This window comes from Garra rufa, chromosome 2 (assembly GCF_049309525.1).
Source record: "Garra rufa chromosome 2, GarRuf1.0, whole genome shotgun sequence".
NCBI lineage: Eukaryota > Metazoa > Chordata > Actinopteri > Cypriniformes > Cyprinidae > Garra > Garra rufa.
Genome location: NC_133362.1, coordinates 7886982 through 7914565, shown reverse-complemented (window position 1 = coordinate 7914565; position 27584 = coordinate 7886982). Strand labels below are relative to the sequence as shown.

At 34.7% G+C, this 27584-nt stretch overlaps 1 protein-coding gene across 1 annotated transcript in view; it reads right to left on the bottom strand.

The window, feature by feature from the left end:
- Window positions 1-27584, bottom strand: part of LOC141325837 (arginyl-tRNA--protein transferase 1) — a 124766-nt gene that overhangs the window by 94906 nt on the left and 2276 nt on the right. The window contains exons 2-8 of the mRNA XM_073834567.1: window positions 23789-23852; window positions 23151-23213; window positions 22518-22633; window positions 20933-21031; window positions 20320-20517; window positions 6743-6939; window positions 1142-1270 (exon numbers count right to left, since the gene is read on the bottom strand). Of these exons, the coding sequence (XP_073690668.1) occupies window positions 1142-1270; window positions 6743-6939; window positions 20320-20517; window positions 20933-21031; window positions 22518-22633; window positions 23151-23213; window positions 23789-23852 (866 nt within the window). The remainder of the gene's footprint in view (window positions 1-1141; window positions 1271-6742; window positions 6940-20319; window positions 20518-20932; window positions 21032-22517; window positions 22634-23150; window positions 23214-23788; window positions 23853-27584) is intronic.

The window sequence follows — 27584 nt, the reverse complement described above, 5'->3', positions numbered from 1 at the left end:
CGGAGAGATTCGTGCTCGCACATGATATTAATATGCTTTCGCGCTACAATAATGCGCTCTCGACATTCGTCATGAACGTAGTTACACACAACTACACCGAGTGCGGAGCAGCTGCACGTACAACAGCTTTCAGCCGAGACAGAGAAAAGCCAGAAGTGTTGTGTATCGCCGACGCAGCTCTGGCCCATTATCTTCTCAATGATGTCGAGACAGTACCACATTCGGCCACAATCGGCTCGAGAATATATGTATGTGAGAGGAGAATACATGTATGTGAGAGGAGAATATATGTGTGTGTGAGTGCCAGAATGAATTATGGCTTGCACGGCCCCTCATACTATCCTATTCATTACGTATTATGTATTTTACAATGCCCAGTCTGTCCCTTTCATAACATTCAATTGCATTCAATGTGATGGTGAATATGCTACAACATGAAACTGTTATGCCGTTGTTGATTCAGCTTTGGTGCTACAACAGGAAACCGATGATGACAGAAATTAATCTTAATGAATTGTAATTCCTTACATTAGTCAGAAACACCTACTAAAACTTACAAACAAGAACTGTAAATACAATTTTGTTTAAAGCAAAAGCCAACAAACAGCACATTCAGTGAAGGTGCACCACCTACAAGATAATGTTTGACTAAAATTGCTGGCGTGAGAAGAGGAAAGGGGAGGCAAAATACCTGCGTAAGAACCTAAACATCTCAGCAACAGCAACAAACTCCTCATTTAACACGGACACCTGTAGAAACACTGCCTACACAGTGCGGATGAGAGCATTTTCCTCATTTCCTTTCAATTTCTCTTTCACCCTCTTTTCAGGATTAGATACATACTGTTTCATGGAGTTTCCATGGCTTCCCTCCACTTTTTCATTTCTTACAGCTTCAGCATTTTCTCATTTCCTGTCTGCTTGCTTTCAGTTTGCTCCTCCTCACTGCTCATTAAAGTCACTGCACTGTGATTTTTTGCTTGCAGTTGAACCTGCTCTAGCCCTTTCACCTTTCCACCCATCTTGTATCACAAGTCAAAACCCTCAATAACTATTCAATTTGAAGACCAAAGTAGTAGCGTGGCCATGTCAAATGTGCTCAGCAGCTAAGAGAAAGCCCTTTAGATCTGGATCCCCTGACCTGGCTCTCGGTAGGTTTGTCAGGTGGGTCCTTGTGAATGGCCATCTGGTAGAGTTTGTACACTTGGTACGAGGCATCAAACGAAGCTTTGAACTGTGGACTGGGAGGGTTGGAGCGCACTAGCCTCACCTTCAACATGAGGATGAGCATCAGAGGGTTAAACAGAAAAATGACAGACTGTTTCCAAGAAACACGCCAAGATAAAGTTAATAGTATAGCACAGTGCGCATGGAACATCTTATGATTTGAAATGGAAACAGAATAAAAATAAATTGTACATGCAGTTCTCTTTATAGCGCATGAGTGAATCTCATGAAAAAGGACAAGAACATGACCAGTAAAAAAAAAAGGGGTCCATAATAAAAAAAGAAAAAAGAATCATATTTGGATTTTATTAAGGAGATAAACCTAATTAATAGGGCTGGGACACGATTAATCGCGATTAATCGCATCCAAAATAAAAGTTTATGTTAACATACTAAATGTGTGTTTACTGTGTATATTTATTATGTATATATAAATACACACACATACATGTAAAGCCTTTAAAAAATACTTATATGTGTGGATAGTTATATTTGTATTTAATTTAGATTATATATAGAATTATAAATATTTTATTTATTTAAATTTAATTTTTATTTTCAGTTTTCTTTAATATACATGTTTGTGTGTGTATTTATACATACATTATATATACACACAGTAAACACACATTTAGTATGTTAACATAAACTTTTATTTTGGATGCGATTAATCGCGATTAATCGTGTCCCAGCCCTACTAATTAACAATTTAAATAGTTTTGTATTGTGACATTATGACTTTCCTGATAATTTACTCACCTGCATGTCATCTAAGATGTTCATGTCTTTCTTTCTTCAGTTGCAAAGAAATTAGTTTTTTTTTTTTTGAGGAATACATTATAGGATTTTTTTCCATATAGTACTACACGAGGAATAAGAGTCTTATCTATACTTTTTAACCTCAAATACTCGTCTTGTCTAGCTCTGCAATGTGCATGCGTAGTCTGTGCACTCCAGTTCAATACAGTTAGGGTCGAAAAACTCCCATCTCATTTTCTTCTCCAACTTCAAAATCGTCCTACATCGCTGCAGAAGCACAGACCCACTGTTTATAAAGTAAACTTGCAAAGAGGGTCAAACATCCTTTACAAAAAATAAACAATGCAGGGTGATTTTGAAGTTGGAACGAGAAAATGAGAAGGGAGTTTTTCGACATACCCTAACTCTCTTGAACCGGAGTGCAAAGAGTAGACAAGACAAACTAGGCATTTTTGGTTAAAAAGTGTATAAATGGTTTTTTTTTTTTTTTAAGAAAATGGCAGATTGTTTCGCTAGATAAGAGCCTTATTCCTCGGCTAGGGTCGTTTAGAGCCTTTTGAAGCTGTATTGAAAGTGCATTTTTAACCTTCAATCTGTTGAGCACCATTGAAGGTTAAAAAAAGTCTTAAATCCTCAAAAAACGTAACTTCTTTGTGACTGAAGAAAGAAAGTCATAAATATTTTGGATGACAAGGGGGTGAGTAAATTATCAGGAAATTTTTATTCAGAAAGAAAAAAAAATAATAATGTAAAATAAAAAATCAGTTTAATTTAAGCAGTAATTTCATGTGATTCACTCATACATCTGCATATTTGTGGTTAAAGAAAAAGGCATTTGGTAAAATAAAAAACACATATACAAAGTGACCCATATTCATCATGATACAACCTTTGTTTGCTTGGGTGAGAGTCAGCATGTGTTCAGCAGGAAAATATTAAAGATTATGTATCTATAAACACATCTTAAAATGAAAAAGAAAAACATGTCTTTGCATTAAGAAATTATGAATTATATAACCCAGTTATGAATTATTTATGAATTTTTATGACCCTGGGAAAGTTTTTGACAGGCTTTATGAGATTCTCTAATAATATAATTTAGATAATCATCTGTGTAATGCAATTAGTTGTGCACTTTCTCAACAGATTTTGGAAGAATGTTAGTGTGTCTGTGAAATCTGTTAATTTGCACACACTATTCATTGATGAAGAACCACTTCCTGGTCCTCCATGTAATGCAAACTGTAGAGAAGACGATTACATATGACTTCCTGCACTAATGATTAAACACAGACCTGCAGTGAATCTATCTCTGTATATAAGTGTCTCCTTACTGTATACGGTTACAAAGGAAACTTCCTGAATTTCTAGCTGCAGCTGAACTGGCTTTCATTATATCGCATTAGCGGCCACAGTCACACAGGAAATGATGAAAAGCTATAATAACGATGACCGATACTTTGGGTTATGATATGAATTTCAAAGGAAAAATTATTTTTAAAAATCCACCCAGTAGCTATATATACCAATAAATGAGTTATTTATAACAAACTTCATTGATTCTTATTAAAATAAGCATAAACGTTTATAAAATACACGACAGAGAAGTCCTTCTGTTGCACACTCTGAAGACAAAGCAAGACTAAGCCTCATTCAGCTTTTCTTATTTAAGGGTGTAAAAGTCTGACATCAGTTTAAAAGCAAACTGTGTGGGATCAGATGTTATGTTTGATTAGTAAAACTGAGCTTGACATCTAACAGGATCATCTGTGTTTGCACAAGGACAAACTGGCCTCAGAAGTGAGGCGGCAAATCAAAATGCGATCCTCCAAAAAACATTTAATTGACTGGCGAAGCTGTTCCTAATTAAAGGACCTCTCACGGAGACGTTTTCATTGGACGAGGTGCTTGTGGTTCGCAAGTTCCCCCAGAAGAGCATGACTGAGATTTAGCTTCGCTTTTATTTTATTTGGCCTTCACTGAGCATCTCTTATTATTGCTTGGCCAAGTTAATGAAGGTATTTGCGACTTTTGTTTCAGATAAACATAAGTAAAGTCTTTTAATCTGCAGGGCGATTCTCTTGAGATGCAGACATTTGATTAAGTGTGTGAGGAGGAACCAAGATAAAGAGAGCGAAGCGCTGTCAAAACAGCTCAGAGATTTCAAATTATGCATGGGGTGAAAGAGGGCAGAGGCAAACTTTAAAATTGGGACTTGACAAGATATTTAACGTGGGGAAAGTTACAATGTGCCTCTACTGCCCTCTGCAGGCGTAGGGCGATTTTGATAACAATATTCCATCATAATTCATTTTAAGAAGATACAGATACACTTCAATGTTCTGGGTTCAATAAAAGCATTTGCCATACAATAATGTATAAAACGTTTAAAAAAAATGCAACCCTAAAATATATAAAGTTTCAACACCACCTTTTTAAAGATTGGCATCTGCAAGATTTTTTACATTTATGCAGCAAATACATTAACACTTTTTAATTATGAGTTTAAAATAACTGATTTGTACACTACCAGTGTACCAGTTTTTGAACAGTAAGATTTTTCATGTTTCTGCTTACCAAGCCTGCATTTATTTGGTCCAAAGTACAGCAAAAACAGTAAAATTTTGAAATAATTGTTAAAAATAAATATTCTATTTGAATATATTTTAAAATGTAATTTATTCCTGTGATCAAAAACAAGCTTTCAGCATCATTACTCAAGTCTTTAGTGTCACATGATCCTTCAAAAATCATTCGAATATGCTGATTTGCTGTTTAAAACATGTAAAAAAATAATAATAAAACACATTTTTTATTATTATCAATATTTAAAACATTAATCATTTAATTGATCTGAACTAAAAAACTAAATAACATTATACACTATCATTCAAAAGCTTGGAGTCAGTAGAATTTTTTATTTTTATTTTGTGGGAAAGAAATTAATTAATACTTAATACTAAATTAATACTTTTATTTAGCAAGGAGACTTTAAATGATCAATAAAGACGTTTATAATCATACAAAAGATTCATCATTTAGATAAATGCTGTTCTTCTGAACCTTCAAGTCAAATAAACCTGAAAAAAATCTACTGAAAAAAAATGTTTCAACATAATAATAATAATAATAGTAAATGTTTTTGAGCAGCAAATCAGAATATTACAATGATTTCTGATGGATCTTGTGACTGCAGTAATGATGCAAAAAAAACAGCTTTTAAATCACAGGAATAAATTACATTTTAAAATATATTCGAATAGAAAAAGGATATTTTAAATAGTAAAAATATTTCAAAATTGTACTGTTCCTGCTGTACTTGGGATTAAACTTACACTTTTGACTTGTAGTATATGTAAATATATTATAAAATGTTATTTATTCTAATGCAAAGCTGAAGTTTCAGCATCATTACTTCAGTCTACAGCATCAAATAGTCCTTCAGAAATCATTCAAAAACATTTCAAAATAATATAAAAAACATTGAAAGTGTAAAGCTGCAAAAAAGACTCCCTAAATTTGTATGTATAAAGTTATATCCGATATTCCAACAAGCAAACCTGTTAAAGTTTTGCATATGAGTTTTGCAATGCAAGTAAAGGCACAGATGGGGAATATTAGTCAATAATGTCTTAATTTCAGAAGACTAATTGGAAGTACTTTTATTTAGTCCTTTCTAAATATTTTATTGTTTCATTGTATGGAAAAGCACTGCTCAGATCTCTTTGTATCATGTAAGAAAAATCAGTGTTTTTCATTTTCGGGTAAACTATTCTTCCAATATTTACTGAACCCAGAACATTCATTTAATGAACTCAGCATCAAAATCCCCAGATGTAAAATGTGCCAAGGTCTTCTTAAAGTAATCTTTTCCTTGTCAAACAATGAATGATTCACTTACAGTGTGCTGTCTATTATGAAACACACTCCACACGTGTCTGATTGGCTGTATGTAAACATCTCATTAGGCTGGGTGTCTCTGAGATCCCTCTCCGAGGGCTTAATAACCCCACAACTAAGATTCGCAGAAATGAGCCCTAACACCCTCAAGTGATAAAATGAAGTCTGGAAAGGAAACGTGTGATACTCCACGCACTGCTTTAAACACATCCGTTTTCATAATCCAGAGAGATAAGTGGGAACAAATAGACTGTCATCAAACCACTCTCTGACGGCTGAGATTTCAACACAAGGGTCTGTCACGCAAATTACATTTTTGAATAAATAAACACACAAAGCGCTTTTTTGCCAAAGTTCCCGATGAAACAAAAGAGTTTGTGTACACAAGAGCTGCTCAGCAATGTCATTAAGGATTTTCTCATGTATTGTTTTCCAGGGTGAACCACTAACCTTGTTCAGATGACTGTGACATTGACTGCTATCCACTTAAGATAATTGAATGACATATTGAAGTCAATCAAATCAATCCAGTCGACAAGCTAATTGAGGGATGAACCGGCCCAGTGCCGTCTCCAGGGACAATGACGTTTGGGGTATAAGATGGTCTTTCATACAGACTTGCTTAGAAAGCAAAAACATTGGCTGTTTACCCATGCTGACTTCACCCAAGCAATCGCAGCAAAAAGCAGGAGAGGATTGTTTGTGAAAAGAACAGCTTGGAATATTTACCCAGGATACTTAAACCACTGTGTGTGTGATAGTTACACCTTCAGTTGGTGCATCCTCTCTTGCCTTGGCTTGTTTCAGTTACTTGACCTCAAAGAAGTCTTACATACAAACAAAGTTGATGTGTTACCTCTAAACGATGCAGAGGGTCGTTGGGTAAAGACTCTGTAATGAATTCCTCCAATGATTTGCATTGATTAGATGAAGGTTTTGATGGGGTGGGATTCACTGCTTCTTGCTGCTTCTGTTGCTCCTTTTGAAGTCGCCTCTCTTTCCTGATGTCCTTAGCTTTCCGACACTGAGGTCTGTTGGGATCGGCTCCCTTACCTAGAATTAAGACAGCAATGATAGAGTTGGGGTCGAAAGTTTACATACACCTTGCAGAATCTGCAAAATGTTCATTATTGTATCAAAATAAGAGGGATCATAGAAAATACATGTTATTTTTTTATTTAGTACTGAGCTGAATAAGATATTTCACATAAAAGATGTTTACATATAGTCCACAAGACAATAGTTGACCCTGTTCAAAAGTTTATATATGCTTGATTTTGAATACTGTGTTGTTACCTGAATGATCCACAGTTGTATTTTTTGTTTGTTTGTTTAGTAAATTTCACTTATATTTAGTGAGTTGTACATGAGTCACTTGTTTTTCCTGAACAGTTAAACTGCCTGCTGTTCTTCAGCAAAATCCTTAATGTCCCACAAATTATTTGGTTTTTCAGCATTTTTGTGTATTTGAACTCTTTCCAACAATGACTGTATGATTTTAAGATCCATCTTTTTACACTGAGGACAACTAAGGAACTCATATTCTACTATTACAGAAGGTTCAAATGCTCACTGATGCTCCAGAAGGAAAAACAATGCATTAAAAACTTTCGAATAGAATGTACATTTTTCTTATTTTGCCTAAATATCATATTTTGTCAATGTAGTACTGCCCTTCAGAAGCTACTTACATGTTTCCCAGAAGACAAAAGAAGTTAAATTTACCCTGATCTTCAAATCCAAAAAGTTTTCACACCCCGGCTCTTAATGCATCGTGTTTCCTTCTGAGCATTTAAATCTTCTGTAATAGTTGCATGAGTCCCTCAGTCCAGGGGGGGACTCATATGCAAATATTATTTACAATTTAAATTTGTATATATTTAAAAATGTAATTTATTCCTGTAATGCAAAGCTAAATTTTCAGCATCATTACTCCAGTCTTCAGTGTCACACGATCCTTCAGAAATCATTCTAATATGCTGATTTGTTTGTTTTGATATTAAATTTTGTGCTGAATAGAAAATTTTAAAGAACTTTTGAAATTTGAAAAAATCTTTTGTAACATCACAAATGTGTTAACTGTCACACTTGCTTTCATGCACAAAAGTGCAATTAGAGCAAGTTTTTTGTAAAGAATGTGTTTTATTATCGACAGTATTAAAATTAAACAAAATAAATAAATGAAATGTTTTCAGTTTGTTATGATACAGTATTTGCACTTTATGTCTCTGTGACTCATTTCGAAATGACAGCAAAGTAGAGGTGGAGAACTTATTTCATCCATGATGATTATTTTGGACGGTGTCAAATGGGTGTTTTTACAACAAACTCATTTCTTATCCTTTATAATACGGTGCACTAATAAATCATACACATTAAGGCCCAGTTCCACAGTTGGGGCTTAGATTAAGCCAGGACTAGGCCTTTGTTAAATTAAGATTTTTTTTAACAGCTTTTATAAAAACGCCTTAGAAGAAAACATTACAGGTGTGCATCTTGAAACAGAGGAATTAAGATATCAAACATGCCTTTTAGTCTGTTTTAGTAAGTAATGGGTTCATTTTGATTTCATGTCGACTTGTTTAGCTATATGTGGCATGTGGCATGTTTAAGAACTCATGGCCACAGGCAGAGGCACACCCTGAGTCTAAAATATGTCAAGTAAATAGTTCACAGTGGAAAACTTGACATCTCCAAAAAGAGCAGCAGGAGTCTAAAAAACCATCTGAAACAAAACTAAGCGCCCATTTACAGACTAGCACATAAAGCGTAGAGGTAGAGGAGTGAAGACTACAGGAGAGGTATAATCAATAACAGGTCTTGAGCACATCCCACATTTGGAGCCGTTTTGCTGGGTGTGAGAGCATGTTTCCGTAAGCGGCTCGCGGGCACATTCGCTAACGGTAGGAGAGCGGGATCCTTCGAGCGAGTTACGAGCACGATGTGTGCTCTCCAATGAGTCGACTAGTTTGCATTAGTAAGCGCAGGGCCGGGTCCTCCTGTTTTAGATGGAAGTCATTTTCGCTCCTCTGACATCATGACATCATCGCAGCTGTAAAACAACACGGGCTCTGTTTGTCGACTCCCGCTGCTTTTGCGAGGATTGCTCAGGCCGCTCGCAGGTTTAAATGAAAGTGTCAAGATGGTTGTTCATTTGCCCTGAAGGAAACCGAAGGAGGTGGTAATCCCAGATCGAGAACGACAGGCAGGGCTGGTCAGGAAAAGGGGGGACGGAGAGGGTCATTGCATCAGTTACTGTTTCAGAGTGTGCTGCGGGAGCAGCCCTGGCAGCTGGCCATCCATTTACTATTGAGAAAAGATTAGAGAGTGGGATATATGTTGTACAGAAATGGTGAGCTAACGCTTGGACACACTCCAGTCATTAACATTATCTCTGACAACTGTCAAGCACCTCGAAATGTTCATATGCTTTTGACACGGTTAACCACTACATCCTCTTGTCAACTTTATTTGGCAAAGGGCATCTCAGGAACTGCATTTCAGTGGTTTGAGTCTTACCTCTCAGATAGGTCCTTCAAGGTATCTTGGAGAGGTGAGGTGTCCAAGTCGCAACTTCTAACTACTGGAGTGCCTCAGGGCTCTGTTCTTGGTCCACTTCTCTTCTGTGTCCACATGGCATCACTTGGTTCATAGTGGTCATAGTGGCTTTTCATATCACTGCTATGCTGATGACACTCAACTCTACCTCTTATTCCATCCTGATGATCCGCGATAGCTGCTTGCATCTCAGCTTGTCTAACAGACATGTCTTGCTGGATGAAATACCATCAACTTCAACTAAACCTGTTTGTTTTATTCTATTAAAACCCATCATTTCATCACAATTTTACCATTCAGTTAGGCACATCAACCATAAAGGCCCGTTCGCACCAAGAACAATAACGATAACTATAAATACAATGATAACTATATTTACATCAACACCAGTGAACGATAACTGTCTTTTTTTTTTTGCATTTACACGACTTCAACCAGTAGATGTCCTCAGCACGCACGTTTCGAGTGCATCTAAACACTGAATCTAGCGTAAACTATCTGATCTCTAACGTAGTCAATACAGTGGAATAAAAACAATATGTACTCTTTTCTACTGCAACTTCAAAGGAGGCAAGACAATGTTGTCCAAATTAGTGCTGAATTCCTGAGGTAATTTTATGTTTTATGTTACTCTGTTTGCTTCTCTACAATATTGCCTGCTATTTCAAATGCGCAAGCTCCTTAAATTTGAATAAAGTCTGATTAACTGTCAGTGTTTTATCATTCATCAGCTGTAAAAAAAAAATCATTCTAAAAGTGATCCCAACAATATCGTTGCCCTGTATTGTTATCGTTATAGTTCTGGTGTGAATTCTGACTTTCTCAGACCACAATTGCTAAAACTGCCCAGTCCTGCAGATTTGCTTTATTCAACATCAGGAAAATCAGGCCCTTTCTTCGGAACATGCTTCATAAGTCATTGTTCAAGCTCTTGTTCTGTCCAGGCCGGATTATTGCAATGCTCTTTTGGTAGGTCTTCCAGCCAGTTCTATCAAACCATTACAATTGATCCAAAATTGAGAAAAATTATTTTCAACAAGCCAAAAAGAACGCACGTCACACCTCTCTTCATCAATTTGCACTGGCTACCAATAGCTGCTCGCATAAAATTCAAGGCATTAATGTTTGCATGCATAACCACCACTGGCTCTGCACCCCTTTACCTACATTTACTTCAGACTTATGTGACCTCTAGAAGCTTGCGTTCTGCAAGTGAACGGTGCATTATTGTGCCATCCCAAAGAGGCACAAAATCACTTTCACATTAAATGGACCCTCCTGGTGGAATGACCTGCCCAACTCAATCCGAACAGCAAAGTATTCAGCCAAATGCTTCAGAACTCATTGGACGGTGCTTCACAGTGCAGATGGACAATGACCCAAAGCATACTGCAAAAGCAATCAAAGAGTTTAAGGGAAAGAAGTGGAATGTTATGCAATGGCCAAGTCAATCACCTGACCTGAATCCGACTGAGCATGCATTTCACTTGCTGAAGACAAAACTGAAGGGAAAATGCCCCAAGAACAAGCAGGAACTGAAGACAGTTGCAGTAGAGTCCTGGCAGATCATCACCAGGGATGAGACCCAGCGTCTGGTGATGTCTATGCATTCCAGACTTCAGGCTGCAATTGACTGCAAAGGATTTGCAACCAAGTATTAAAAAAGTGAAAGTTTGATTTAGGCACATATGCAAACTGTTGTAATTCCTTCACCGTTCACCTGATTTGTTCACCAAATTAAAGCTGACAGTCTGCAGTTAAAGCACATCTTGTTCATTTCATTTCAAATCCATTGTGGTGGCCAAAAATGTTAGAATTGTGTTGATGTCCCTGACTGTATTTTAGACTTTTATACTCTACTCATTTACTTACTGCTTTTTCTTAAAAAAAAAAAAAAAACGAACACTAGACTCTCTGTTCTTGTTGTATTCTATCTATCTATTTTTAGGCCTCTAACACTAGCTTGCTTTTTCTTTTTTTATTCTATTTTTTTATCTATTATATAATTTACACTAATCACTAAGCAAGTTTTATTTTTTTTATTTTTTTTAAATCAACATCAATTTATAAAGTCAGCTTATGTGATGCTCTCTCAAATATTTCAGTTGTATTGAAAGTTCAACATTCAAGATGACTTTGGAAAACTAGTGAAAGAAAGATAACTGCAGACATGGATGAAATGAGTGAAAAGTCTATTAAGAATTGCCCCAGCTCAAAAATGTTTCTTTTCTTCATCTTCTGTTGTTATTTTGCACACTACCAACATATTAGTGCACTGCTGCCTCTCACTGATTTATTAATGTTGTTGGTTCCTTTGTGGCTACTTGAATATTTCATGTAAGCGTTACTCAAAGCAGTAAGTTGTTTTATTTGCCTTGTAAGTAGCTGTGACGTAATAAAACCTAGTAAGTATAGCAACTAAGTAAATCTAAGTAAGGTAAACTATTGGATTTTACAGTAATTCAATTTCAAAGAATAATTTGAGTGGTGCAAAACTTGCTGCTTTGATTTTAGAATGCTTGCCTGGGTATTGCAATGCATTTGCTAAAGTTTCTGGAAACTAGAGGGCAATTTTAAACTGATTAGCTCGCAATTACAAAAACAGACACGAATATTTGACACCAGAAGTGCAAAATGAAATGCTTCACATCCTGTTCTAGCGGTCAAGAACAAACCCGATTCGTCTGTTGGACTGTGCAAGCTAAACAGTTTATGTGTGATAATGCATTCTGAACTTTGGCAGTGTATATCTGTGTATAGAGTACAATAACCTGCTCACTCCCTCTTTCTCTCTCACTCTCTATCCCCCCTCCCTCAATCTCCCTGGACCGACGCCAGCCCCTCGGAGTGCTCCCGGCATCCCATGTCAACAGTTTACACGCCGACATCCTGTTTGGAGCAATAAGGAAAGCAGAGCCATTTCCTGCCTGTCCTTGTGCCAGCCGCCGCCGAGCGTCAGCCAGCCCGCCTGCCATCAACCCATCCGAGATACAAGGAGCAAAGTGAAGTGCATCTCATAAAAGCTGTCAGAAGCATATAAATCAAATTAAAAGCAATTAAAATAAGAAATTATGTATTTACATAAAGAAAGGAAAGGCTGTTTTTAAAACTCATTTTTTTGCTTTGTGATGATTATCATTACTGTCATTTTTTACTACTGCGAAAATTTTTTTTTAGAGTCAAATACTCCCACGATGAACGCTTTAAAATACAATTAAAGTTTAGAGTATGATTTTATATTTTATTTTATTTTATTCCCAGCAAGGGTACATTAAACAGATCAAAAGGGACAGTAAATATATTAATATAGCAGTAAATTAGTAATATTAGTAATATTGCTTAATGTTAAAAAAGATCTTAAAAGATTTTTATTTCAAATAAGTGCTGATTTTCTGAACTTTCTATTGATCAAAAAAATCAATAGAATCAAATCAGCATAATAAAATTATTTCTGAAGGATCATGTCACACTGAAGACTGGAGTAATGATACGGAAAATTCATAAATAATAAATATATTCTAAAATATATTCAAATAGAAAACAGTTATTTGACATTGCAATAATATTTCACAATATTACGGTTTTTACTGTATTTCTAGTCAAATATATTCAGCACAACAAAAATAAATAAACCTTACAGACACAAACATTTAAATTATATTTCATTATAACAATGAAAGATTAAGTTCATTTTACTTTCATTTTCAAAAATAAAATAAGTTTAATAGTCATTAAAATATTGCCAAAATGCTAAAATAAATAAATAAATAAAAATTTAATTAAAGTCAGCCCAACAAATACTCCCATGATGAACACTTCACAATTTAAAGTTTAGAGAAGGATTATTTTATTTTATTTTATTTTGTTTTATTCCCAGGAAGGGTACATTAAACTGATCAAAAGGGACAGTAAATATATTAATATCAGTAATAATATTAGTAATGCTGTATAAATGTTTAAAAAGACTTATTAAATGCTGTTCTTCTGAACTTTCTATTGATAAAAAAATGTTTATAGGTTCTACAAAAATATTAAGCAGTACTCAACATTGACAATAATCATTTTATAATTACATTACAATTATTTATATATTATTTATATTTTTAAATAAAATTAAATAGAAATCAAACAGTTATTTGACATTTCACAATAATAATTTTTTTCCTGTATTTTTGGACAAATAAATTCAGCCCTGGTGAGCAGAAGAGATTTCTTTCAAAAAACACACAAAAGAAAATTCTTACAGACATAAAACATTTAAATTATATTTCATTATAACAATGAAATATTACATTCATTTTCATTTCATTTTCAAAAAGAAAATGGGTTTACTTGTCATTAAAATACTAGCCCAATGCAAAAAAATAAATAAAAATGTTCTAAAGAAATATGACCTGGACAAGTTTCAAGTGATTCACCCACGAACAACATAAAAACACTGTTTACTTTCTTTCTTGAATTTAATACTACAATAAACTCTAGACGTCTTAGAAGTGCAGCATTAACCGGATGCAGCGTGTTAGTTACACTTCCAGCACAAAGCGCAGATTTGGACCAGCTTTAAAAAGCACATTGATAACAGACTATTTACACTTTCCTCAAATAAATCTGGCCTTTACACGCTTCGCATGAGACGTGGGACCTCCTACAAGACCTCCGAGCGCTGCTCTGCGACTTCCTCCGACAAAGAGCCAGAGTCATTGAGACAATTAGCTCTTTCTTAACATTCATTCTTTCCTCTTTTCCTGTTAATACCTCTAGTTGACTTAGAGGAGGGAATGTTTCCGGCCAGGGTTGTAAATACGGCAAAGGGATGATAGAGATGTCGAATGGCTTTCCTCCAAACCAGAGTAAACACGAGAGAGAGAGCTAGAGCAGACGCTAGGCCGGATCCAGGACAAAGACAGCCTGCGTTCTGTAACTCGTACTGTTTAACTAAACGCTGAATAGATCAGAGCTGGTATGGTGCTGTCTGGTTATAATACAGTAGTGTATCATATGAATGCATCTACACACTACTCAACTCAAGCACACATTAAGAAAACCCTTGACACGGCTGACAGGGGTTCGTGGTTCCTAGTACAAACACACTGGATTTTTAATCACTTGTCACTTTATCACTTTCTTCCTGGTTACAACAGTGTTATGTTAATGACGCAATTGCAATTCAACTCACTTAAAAATATTAGACTTTTCAGAACACATCTGATTCCAAAACAGCTTTACAAAAAAAAAAAAAAAAAAACACCTTACAAAAGCAAGGCAAATAAAGCAGGGAAAATCTTTTTGAAGGAGCAGTCCAACATGTAAGACATTTGGAGTCTAAACAACTTTGGACCCCATTGACTTTCATTGTATGAACAAAAAAAAAAACACTCATACACTCAAAATATAATCTTTTGTACTTCACAGAAGAAATGCACTGCATTTGAACAGTAAGATTTTTAATGTTTTTAAAGAGGTCTCTTCTGCTCACCAAGCCTGCATTTATTTGATCCAAAGTACAGCAAAAAAAAGTATTTTTTTTAAATATTTGTACTATTTAAAATAACTGTTTTCTATTTGAATATATTTTAAAATTTAATTTATTTCTGTGATTTCAAAGCTGAATTTTTAGCATCATTACTCCTTTAGAAATCATTCTAATATTCTGATTTGCTGCTTAGAAAACATTATTATTATTATTATTATTAATATTGTTATTATGTTGCAAACAGCTGAGTAGAATATTTTCAGCATTTATCCTAAATAGAAATCTTTTGTAACATTATACAGTAAATGTCTTCATCATAACTTTTGATCAATTTAAAGCATCCGTGCTAAATAAAAGTATTAATTTATATAATTTATTTCCTAAAAACTGACTTCAAGCAAAGCTTTAATAAAACAAATGTTTCTTGAACAGCAAATCAGCATATTAAAATGATTTCTGAAGGATCATGTGACACTGAAGACTGAAGTCATGATGCTGAATATTTAGCTTTGATCAACAAAATAATTTACATTTTAAAATATATTCAAATGGAAAGCAGTTATTTTAAATAGTAAAAATATTTTACAATATTACTGCTTTTACTGTATTTTGGAACAAATAAATGCAGGCTTTGTGAGCAGAAAAAAAACATTAAAAATTTTTGACTGGTAGTGTATTTAAATGATAATAACAATAATATTAATAATTATTATTATTAAAATATTTTTTGTATATTTAAACTATATAGTAATTCATAATTATATTTATAATAATTTATAATTATAAAATGTATATAGTAACATAGCAGTCTTTATGTATAATGTATTATAAAGGCATTCATAATGTACACTGTAATGCATTGTATCTTTTTTTAAATAATTATAACCAAAGTTAAAATGCATTATAATATATTTTAATGCATTATACTTCCAAAAGGTGTAAAAATAAAAAGATATGTATTATTTGTAAAATCATACAATGCATTATAAGGTGTATTCCAATGCACAATTAATGCACTAAAACTACTTTTATAATGCATTACACACAAAGGCTTTACTACAAACATGCATACTATTGAATCAAGTGAGAAAATACAGTGCAGACTGTTTATTGACTAATTAAATGGGTCACGGTCAAACGCTGACCTATAAACACTGAATACTTTCACGTTTGACTAGAAACACTGACCGGATTGCACTGAGGTCACACAGACCTTCAGCAATAAACACGCGCAGTTGCGAGCGGCCCGTTGTGTGCAAGGGAGAGATAAACTCTGACAGATCTGTTCCTGCGGAAGACACGTTCTCCCTCTCTAGCAGTTAACAGTTCGTAAAAAGTCCAGAACTGCCTTTCCTTGAGGACCCATGGACGCACATATACAGTTGTGCACGCTAATGTACATGCAGTAGAAACTCAAAGACACATTCCTTCAGATGCAACCACTCCTACATACACACACACACACTCCCTGAGGGGACAGAGGAAGGTATATTTGCTCTGTGGGGATGAGTCAGGGCCGGGGTGAATTAGAGCTGGCACACTCCTTTATGAGAGGAAAACATATGGAAAGAGGAATAGTGGGGCGTGGAGAAGAGAAACACTTTTACTACCTGGACCAGCCTTTACTGGCACAGTCAACACACAAACACACAAAGCTGAAGCACTCAGAAATCAAAATCGAAATCTCTTTTAGTGCAAGACCTAAGCAACCACTTAATACAGTCTGCAGAGTTTGGCAGGGTCATAAAACAATCTAGTTTTAATTGTTCTTTCTTTGTTTCTCATTAGCATGAATTACGAGGGAAGGTCTAAGCCTGTTCACATGTAGTCGCTCCATTCCGTTCAGCTCAAATGTCCAGAGAAACCATTCACAGATTCTGTTGTTTATAACCAGAGTGTTAACCTCCTGTGTGGAATCAGTCATTTAGCTCAGGCTGCGTCAACGCTAACAACAGACATAACTCAGACGTAAAGATGGTCATAAAGCACGCTGCGATAAATTTGTCACCAGGTGGTTTCCGTTTGGAGATGGAGAGTGCAAGAGTTTTCTCCTCCTTTTGGGAGCCTCTATAAATCCTTACTATTTCTGGAGCGTTCTGTGGGGGCGCTCATTCCAGGGGCCTGTAGATGTATGAGACTTTATAATTTGTCTATAACTTATATTCAGAGATGTACGGTTCTTGTGCCTCAAGTCTACAGGGAATTTATTATACGTTTGGGCTCAAAGCTAACAAAGCGGAATACAATTTCTATTGAAATTTCAAATCCTGAAATTTTGTTTGATGTGGAAAGTTATTATTTTACAGATGACTCGAACAGACGTGACTGGATGAAAGAAAAAAATGATCAATATCCCCACAGGAGATGCCACATTTATTTCTGAACGCATGCTGCCCTCTAGTGTTCCTGAGAGGAATGTCTTTCAATTAAAAGTCTGTTTAGGAATTGACAACTGGTTCTTATTCAGAACTGGTTCTATTTTTCAACCCAGATGACTTTAATAATAATAGGTCCCCTAAATGCAGTGGTTGTCAACTTTCTGAAGGGGTTAATTACAGTGCTGGCCAAAATGAGTAGAACACCAGTATTGTCACCAGCTAAAAATGGTTTCAAGTCAGTTCTTTCTATCTTTTGCTTTAGCCGCGTGTCAGTAGGAAATATCAGTTTACATTTCCAAACATTAATTTTGCTATTAGTTGTAATAATCCAGTGAGATTTTTGTTTGCACAAGGAGTCTGTGCTCCACACAGAGACAGACACAGTCTGTCTGGAATGACACGAAGAAACAGAACAAACTGAGACAGACTAAATCCAGAAGAATTGTGGCAATGTCTCCAAGATGCGTTAGGAGACCTAAGCGCTAAAACTATGTGCAAGTGCTCCTAGGGCAAAAGCTGCTTTAAATTCAAAGGATGGTCACACCAAATGTTGATTTCATTTAGTTAATAGAAGTTGATTGATAAAGAAAATCAATTTATGACATACAGCATTTTCAGTGCCTAAAACTTTTAACAGTGCTGTAGTTTTGCAGGTAGGTCTCTTGAAGCATTTTGGAGATGTTGCCACAGTTCTGGATTTAGTCTGTCTCAGTTTGTTCTGTTTCTTCATCAGATCTCTGTGTGGAGCACTGGCTGTTGTCTGGCTCCTTGTGCAAACAAAAATCTCGCTGGATTATTACAAATATTGGCAAAATGAATGCCTGGAAATGTAAACTGTTATTTCTTACCGACACACTTAAAACCAAGTTCCAACGGTCTAGAAAAAGCTGGATAAATTATATAAGCAATTTTCAGTGTGATTCCGAGACCTTAATATAATCTCATGGCATTTTATCACAAATATACAAAATCAGAGCAGAAGTGAAAATGTCAGTTTTGGTCGAATTTAAGGTTTTCACAAAAATGATGCTCCAAATAGTAATTAAAACATCTAAAATGATCTTTATTTGTATGCTTTTTCTCTGCTCACTTCTGGACAACTGCTGCTTCTTACCACAAGTTGGAGGTCTATTGTTGGAAAGCACAGCATTCCAGCTTTTTGAATATTCATATCGAATTCTCGATGACATGAGTCCAAACCAGTGAAATATGATTTTCAAACCCATGTTGATGAAAACAAAACTATCACGCTGACTGACATTTGCAAAGCGTGTGCTTAAGATTTAGGCAAAGCAAGACTAAATGCACACATCTTCATTCTGTTCAAAAGTTTACACCCCTGGCTCTTAATACATCGTGTTTCCTTCTGAAGCATCAGTGATTGTTTGAACCTTCTGTAATAGTTGCATATGAGTCCCTCAGTTGTCCTCAGTGTCCAAACCAGTAAAATATGATTTTCAAACCCATGTTGATGAAAACAAAACGATCGCGCTGACTGGCTAGTTGGAAAAATCTGACCTGTAACATTATATTAGATCCATGCATTACAGTTATGCATTACCCGTCTCAATGTTAATCAAACGTTAAAAGAAAAGACTGAATCACTAGCTGCTCTTGATTAAACTATTTTTATTTGCATCTGAATAAGATTTAAGAACCACTTCCTTATGATTGAACCACTGATGTCGCATGGAATATTTTAACAATGTCCTTACTACCTGTTTGGGCCTTGAATGTGGAAGGACCCTTGCTGTCTATGGAGGGTCAGAGAGCTCTCGGATTTCATCAAAATTATCTTAATTTGTGTTCTGAAGATGAACAAAGGTACTACAGGTTTGGAACAAAATGGGCAAGTAATTAATGACAGAATTTTCATTTTTGGGTGAACTAACCCTTTAATGGTTTGTAGGACTCTGAATCAGTGTATAGGTCAATGTACTATGATTTTCTGACAATGTTTCCATTGCTGCAACTGATTCAACAACACCAAGGCTAAAGACCTTTAGCATGCAAGAAATGCAAGTTGTCAGTCTGAACTAAATGTAATGAGAAAGACAGAATGAGAAATGCAAAATAAAATGTAAAATAACAAAATAACAAGACAAAACATCTTTCTGTTGTGAGGACCTTTAGTTGCACACAACAGCAACTTAGAAGGATTCAAATGTAATTTACATCTGATAAATTATTTCTAATCAATTGATCAAGAACACTTTAAAAAAAAATTGTCTGTTTTTGGTGAATCAGTCTAAAGACTCACTCACTGAATCAAACTCACAAAGAACAAATAACCAAGTTATTTTGTACTAAAAGAGATAGTTCACCCACAATTTATCGGTTTGGGTGAACTGTCCACTTAAAGCTCATAAGACTATAAAATGTATAGATAAGTATACAGTTGAAGTCAAAAGATTCTGAATTTGAACTTTGAATTTGAAGATCAGGGTAAATTTGAATTATTTTGTTTTATGGAAAACATGCAAGGATCTTCTTTAGCTTCTGAAGGGCAGTACATAAAGAAAAAAAATATGATATTTAGGCAAAGACAAAATGTACACATCTTGAACCTTCTGATATAGTTGCATATGAGTCCCTCAGTTGTCCTCAGTGTGAGAAAATGGATCTCAAAATCATACAGTCATTGTTGGAAAAGGTTCAAACACACAAAATTTAATTTGTGGGACCTGAAGGATTTTTCTGAACAGCAGGCCATTTAACTGTTCAGGACAAACAAGGGATTCAAGAACAACTATCACTAAACAAAAAAAAACAGCTGTGGATCTTTCAGGTAACAACACAGAATTAAGAATCAAGTGTATGTAAACTTTTGAATGGGGTCATTTTTTATAAATTCAACTATTATTTCTCCTGTGGACTATATGTACACATCTTATTCAGGTCAACACTAAATAAAACAAATAACATGCATTCTGTATAATCTCTCTTATTTTGGTAAAGTAATTATATTGTAGAGTTCAACTGTAAATACTGACATGTAAAAGATGCATATTCTATGAGACTGACCTGGTTTGGGTGTAACATTAGGGGTTTTCTCCGCTGGGGCAGGCGCTGCATCTTCTCTAGGCGTTGTTGGTGCTGTTGAGTTGGTGGTGTCTGTGTCTGGGCTGGTGGTGGTGTCCTGTACTTCACTGTGGTCTATTTTTAGAGGTTCTTGAGGAGGTGGTTGAACACCTTCTTCATGCACAGAGTCCATGGGCTCTCCTAGAGAATCACACATGCACATTTAAGATAACTACATTCATAGTGACTCTGATACAGTCAACCACTGGGATTCACTCAACTCACACTTCTACTTACGACCATAAAAGCGTTCAACTCATTTGAAAAGAAAACCAAAATTGGTTGCATGTACATACACACTCTCACAAGTTTTATATTTGCATGTTTAAATGGTATGAAATGGGTCTCGACAGGGAAGAGACTGTAGTCGCAGGCACAATTTTACTTCATAAACCCTAACAAAATGTATTATACACAACACCGCACAAATAAATCATGCACAAGAAACGCAAAATATGTACAAAAAGACAATAGGAGAAGAAAACTGCGAAATACGGGTGAGATATCACAATATGGGTGGCTGGTTAATGTCTGGCCTACAGCACAGAAAGCGCACCTGACAAAAACGACTGGGTTTTCTCTGCAGCTATAGCCACTGTCCTCTGAAGTATGGAAGAGAAGGGCTTTAGACGACCTTTGATATCTTCTAACAAACCTGGGACGCCAAACCAAATCAGACCAGACCACAAGATATAAGAATCAGACAGAGCAGAGGCTATATCTGTAGAAAACAATGGTTTGGGGATGCAACTCTTCTTAAACTGACTCAAATTGGGCAACTGGACAATATAGCAGGAAAGACAGCATTATAGTTGGTAAGTTTGATTTCTTTAAATTAACTCAAACTGTCAATTTCATTGAATAGATTTCGAACTCTGATTCAATTATTTGTTTGTATCATCATTTGTCAGTGTATTGTACATACGCTGCCGTTCAAAAGGTTTGGGATCAGTAAGACTAATGTTTTTAAAGAAGTCTCTTATGATCATCAAGGCTGCATTTATTTGATCAAAAATACAGGGGAAAAACAGTAATATTGTCAAATGTAAATGTTATTACAACATAAAAGTTTTTTTTTATTATTTGAATGTACTTTAAAATATAATTTATTCCTGTGAAGCAAAGCTAAATTTTAATCAGCCATTACTCTCATTTTAAGTGTCACATGATCCTTCAGAAATTTATTTAGAACCTGTGATACTTTTTTCAAGATTCTTTGATGAATAAAAAGTTAAAAAGAACAGCATTTATTCACTAGAAATCTTTTCTAACAATACAAGTCGTTGCTATCACTTTTTATCAATTTTACACATCCTTGCTGAATAAAAGTACTAATTTCTTTCTAATTTCCCCAAACGTAGTGTATATTGTTAGAAAAGATTTTTATTTTAAATAACTGCTGTTCTTTTGAACTTTTTATTCACCAAAGAATCCGGGAAAAATATTAATCAGCACAACTGTTATTAGCACCGATAATAAATCAGCATATTAGAATGATTTCTGAAGGCTCATGTGACACTGAAGACAGGAGTAATGATGCTGAAAATTCAGCTTTGATCACAGGAATAAATTAGATTTTAATGTATATTAAAATAGAAAAACAGTATTTTACATTGTAATAATATTTTGATCAAATAAACACAGCCTTGATTACCATAAAAACATTAAAAACCCTAAAGATCCCAAACTTCTGAATGGCAATGAACACTAAAATGTTTAAGTAAAAATATATTTGTACTGTTTTGTTATATTGTGTATATACGGTAAATAAATATGATTAATTGTTCTCGAATTCATTTTGAATCTGCTTTTTCAGTGCTGAAATTATGAATCCTCTATTGGAAAAATAAATAAACATTTAAGCCATATCAGAGCTAATTCATAACTTAAGATAAATACTGAATTTAATGATCAGCTCAAGCTCAAATGTAAATAATGTGGCCTCTTCAGTTTGTGGAAAGCATGCAAATCACATGTTTTATCACATGTTAGTAAGAAATAAAGAGCTTTTTCAAATTAGTTCACAAAACAGAGATAAAATAAACATTCAACATAGCATCCAGCTTCATGACACATGTGTGTGGTTTATGCTATATCTTTGCAAATGTTAGGCCCAACTTGATATCCAGTAAATAGCTCACCTTCATGTCCTTCGTCTTGCTTCTCTACTGGCATCTCTCCTTTGGAGAGGAACTTGTTCACCTTCTTCAAGGTCTTTTTGTGAGTCTTTGACGGATGAAAGTTCAAAGCATGGCACCTTCACAAAACAAGCACAACAGCATATTAATATATAAAGAGAGCGAAAAAAGACATAACATATGTGACCCTGGACCACAAACCAGTCATAAGGGTCATTTTTTAATGAAAGCTAAATAAATAAGGTTTCCATTGATGCATGTTTGTTAGGATAGGACAACATTTGGCTGAGAAACAACTATTTGAAAATCTGAAATCTGAAGGTGCGAAAAAATATAAATATTGAAAAAATCGCTTTTAAAGTTGTCCAAATGAAGTTCTAAGCAATGCATTTTAATAATAAAATTTAAGTCTTGAAATATTTATGGTAGGAAATTTAAAAAATATCTTCATGGAACATGATCTTCACTTAATATCCTAATAATCTTACAAAAATAGAGAATTTTGACACATACAATGTATTTTTGCCTATTACTACAAATATATCTGTGCCACTTCAGACTGGTTTTGTGGTCCAGGGTCACATATTTCACATGTTGCTTCCAACAAATTGTACATAATCATAAAAACTCATTTACCTGATGGTGTATTGTGGGCAGCACGTCTTATTCATAATAGGCTTGTAAACATATTTGCCACTTCTACAAAAAAAAGAATGATAAATTGCTGTTTATACAAAGCTCACTACTAACTGTACATTAAAACTCACAACTTGTCTTGCAATAAATGATCATTTATTTTAAATAAACATGTTTTATCATTTAAATTATTTAACAATTTCTAAAAATTAAACCTGATATTGTACACTTGTTGGCCCTATGACACTCATTTGAAAATGTACATTTTTCTTGCTGAAAATATCCTGCTTCACTCAAACAGATCACATCACATCCAGAAAAATGCTCTGAAATGTGGTTTAATGTTGACTTGAATCACTTCATCTTTAAGAAACTCAGGCAGCTTGCTTGTGAAGTGCAAGAAAACCCATTTGTCTTGTTGTAAGAGGTCTATGAGACAGCTCAGGGAGTGTGTCTGAATCAGTCACTGTGTTAAGCTCATTACACTGACCAGACTACTGCATCCTGTTCATGTGTAATAGTGTTTCCTGCTGAGACATTATGCAAGAAAATCTCTTTATGTGGCACATGATTTAAAGTCATCAGACTATACTACAAAAGACGTAGTTCAGAGGTCGGACAATAAAATACATCAGCACCTTCTCCAGCCTCTGTCGATGAGATCTTGGTAGTCCTGCACTGTCATAGTATGGGACCACATGCCTAGAGAGAGAATAACAGCATTTTAAGTGCAACATTTACAACACAACTTATCAGGATAAGCCTCTTAAATAACGACATGCACGATCATTTGTGACCCTGGACCGCAAAACCAGTCTTAAGTCGCTGGGGTATATTTTTCTTTTATGCCAAAAATCATTAGAAAATTAAGTAAAGATCATGGTCCATGAAGATTTTTTGTAAAGTTCCTACTGTAAATATATGCAAATGTAATTTTTGATTAGCAATATGCATTGTTAAGAACTTAATTTGGACAACTTTAAAGGTGATTTTCTCAGTATTTTGATTTTTTTGCACCCTCAGATTCCAGATTTTCAAATAGACGTATCTCAAATAGCTTATTTATTGAGCGTTCATATGATGTATAAATCTCAGTTTTGTAAAATTTAACCTTATGACTGGTTTTGGGTCCAGGGTCACATTTGAACACTTAAGAAGCTGTGCGTGCATGGATGAAGAACCACAACAAGAGGGCATCTGATTCCCGTGTTATATCCATGTGTACTGTAGATATGAGACACAGCGAGCCTCAAATGGACCACTGTCAGCTCTGAGACACACTTCAGAAAGGAAAATGCTTCCTTTTGACGTCATGGAGAATCAAGCTCCCACACAAGGACATCAGTCCTCAGAGCTTCGAGAATCCTCAGTTTTTTGGCTGAAGGGTTAAGATGTCTTATTATCTGGATTGAGCTATAACACATTTAATGTAAACACTGAGGAAAACAGAATTACAGATTAAAGAGACTCCTTTCCCTTACGTGTGGACTAAAAGCACAAATTGTACAATACTGACGAGACATTTTATTAAAGATGCATATGAGAGACTGGTTTACATTTGTCAATGCAAAATGGCAAAACCAATATCGAAAACAAGAGGCAGGCTGATATAAGTGTGATATTGGCTAACACTTGATAAATATGCATATAATATTATTTCTATAATATTTACTTAAAACTGACATGAAATGAAAACAGCAAAACAGGCTATTGGTAAATTTTCGGAAAGAACACAAGGGGGTGCTAATGCTTCTTTTGATGTGCTCAACAGATATGGTTGTGCATATCAGTTAAGACTTGTTACTATTAAAATTTCTGTTCATTTTGAGCTATAACACAATCCAAACGTTTCAATAGCAATGCATGATACCAGAACAAAAAATGTAAATAAATCATGCTCTTAAAAAGTTAAGGGGAAAGCACTAGATTAAGGAAAAATATGATGGTAAAAATGTAAATCCAAAAGTAAAAGCCAAATTTCATATATGTAACCGTAGACCACAAAACCAGTGGTAAGGATACATTTTTTTTTATTTTAAATTGAGATTTATACATCATCTAAATAAGCTTTCCATTGATGCATGGTTTGTTAAGATAGGACAATATTTGGCCAAGATACAACTAACTGAAAATCTGGAATCTGAGACTGCAAAAAATAAAATAAATAAATAAATCAAAATACTGAGAAAATTTCCATTAAAGTTGTCCAAATAAAGTTCGTATCAATGCATATTACTATTTATTTTAAAATTAAGTTATTTACGGTAGGACATTTACAAAATATCTTCATGGAATATGATCTTCACCTAATATCCTAATGATTTTGGGCATTAAAAAGAAGAATCGATCATTTTGACCCATGCAATCTATTTTTTGGTTGTTGCTACAAATATACCTGTGCTACTTAAGACTGCTTTTGTGGTCCAAGGTCACATAATCAGGATTTTTAAGTGGGAACTTTTTTTTAACTTTTAACTTTTTTATTTAAATCTACTTAAATTTACATTTTGTGATCCATTTTAGAGGTGGCTTAAGGTATAGAACACATTAAACATTTTTCTAAAAAAAAATAATAATAATTATTAAGAAGATTGCTTTCAAAAAATGCCTCTGCTAAATTAACAAATTGTAAATTTAAAAAAAAAAAAAATCCAAAAATGCAGGCCAGAAAAAAGCAGGCACTCACTTTCAGCAATACGCCTTATTCAGCCTGCCGCCATTTTGAATCGAAAACGAGGCTGTGAGGGATAGCAGTCCAGCAGCGCCCACTGTGGCATATTGTTGCGTACCGGGAGGTAGATTGTTTAGTCATAAAAATAAAGAGAAAATATAATTTCACTAATTTCCACAGGACAAAGAACTTCAGAAAATGTGTATTATTAAAGTTCGACAGGACATAGGACCTAACTTTCAGGTAACAACATTGCATTTATTTAAGAAAATGACTGTGGAAACTAGCCGGTTGGCTAATTGCTAATTTATAATGTGAGCATGTTTATCTTCCTTTAAAAGTTTACGCAGAGCTAAAATGTTATGTTTTACTACAACAACTAAACTAAATATCTACATTTTGTATAGATTACAAAGAACACAAGAGTGTGCTCCTAACATTTTACTCAGGATTGTTTTTCAAAAACACTGACTGGAATTAGGAAGCTTAAGGAGGGTTCAGCTCCGTCTGTGTTTACCTGAACTCAAAGACCTCACGAAAAGAAAACCTTGCGATCGCGTAAATTTAAAAATTAACATGCTTAATAGTTTGTGTTAAGAGCCTGCAGTTAGATCGTAAGCCTCTTTCAGAGAACATGTTAAGTCATACAAAAAACAGTGGGTAGAAAGTTTATTTTTATGCAAAGCGATCAAAAGATAACATTTATTAATTAGTTTGCCGTGTAGAGTTTGGGGTCAACCCCTTTTAAAATCGCAAAATGATATTCAGAACATTATTTTTTGTTTCTGTTTTGCTTTAGACAAGGAAAACATCATTTTTATCGTAATTTCATAATAAAGGTCGGGAAGACGCTTATGACCTAGCTGCAGACTCTTAACACAAACCATTAAGCATTTTAATCTATATAACATCATTTGAAAAACTCTGTATAAGCGTTTAAAGGAAGATAAACATGCTCACATTAGAAATTAGCAGTCTTTCCACAGTCATTTTCTTAAATAAATGCAATATTGTTACCTGAAAGTTAGGTTATATGTCCTGTCGAACAATCCACGTTTTCTGGAGTTCTTTGTCCTGTGGAAAAATGTGAAATTACCTATTATTTTACGGTTATACAATCTACATACCGGTACGCAACAATACGCCACAGTGGGCGCTGCTGGACTGCTATCCCTCACAGCCTCGTTTTCGATTCAAAATGGCGGCTGGCTGAATAAGGCGTATAGTTCTCAGAGCAAAAAAAAAAAAAAAAAAACAGGCAATTCAATAAAACACAACTCGACACAATCCAAAAAAAGCCATTAAGTGACATCAGTCAGATCGCCACAACAAAAGATGTTTGTTTTTGCCTAACTTATCGTACATTAATCTAGCTGATAATGTGGCACCTGTTTTTCACAACACAATAGCCTCTGATTTTGTTTAAGGCATATAAACAAACCAGAAACAAGCCCTAAAAAGATTAAAAAGGTGAATAATCATTTTATAAACAATGCATTGTCTCTTCATCAAAAAAGGCACACACAAAGGTTAGTCTGTGCCATTAAAAAGCAGACCTCAGTACCCAAACCACATCTTGTGCTATTTAACCTACAGTCTGACTTATTACTGCACTGCTAAAACACATTGAACACTTGGATCATTTTCTTCAACTGCTCAGAACATTTTCTTATTAAAACACTTACAAACAAGAACAAATTATGTGTGCAAACCATAAAATGTATTTAGAAGCATGTGTGTAAATTTAAAGAAAAAAAAAATGA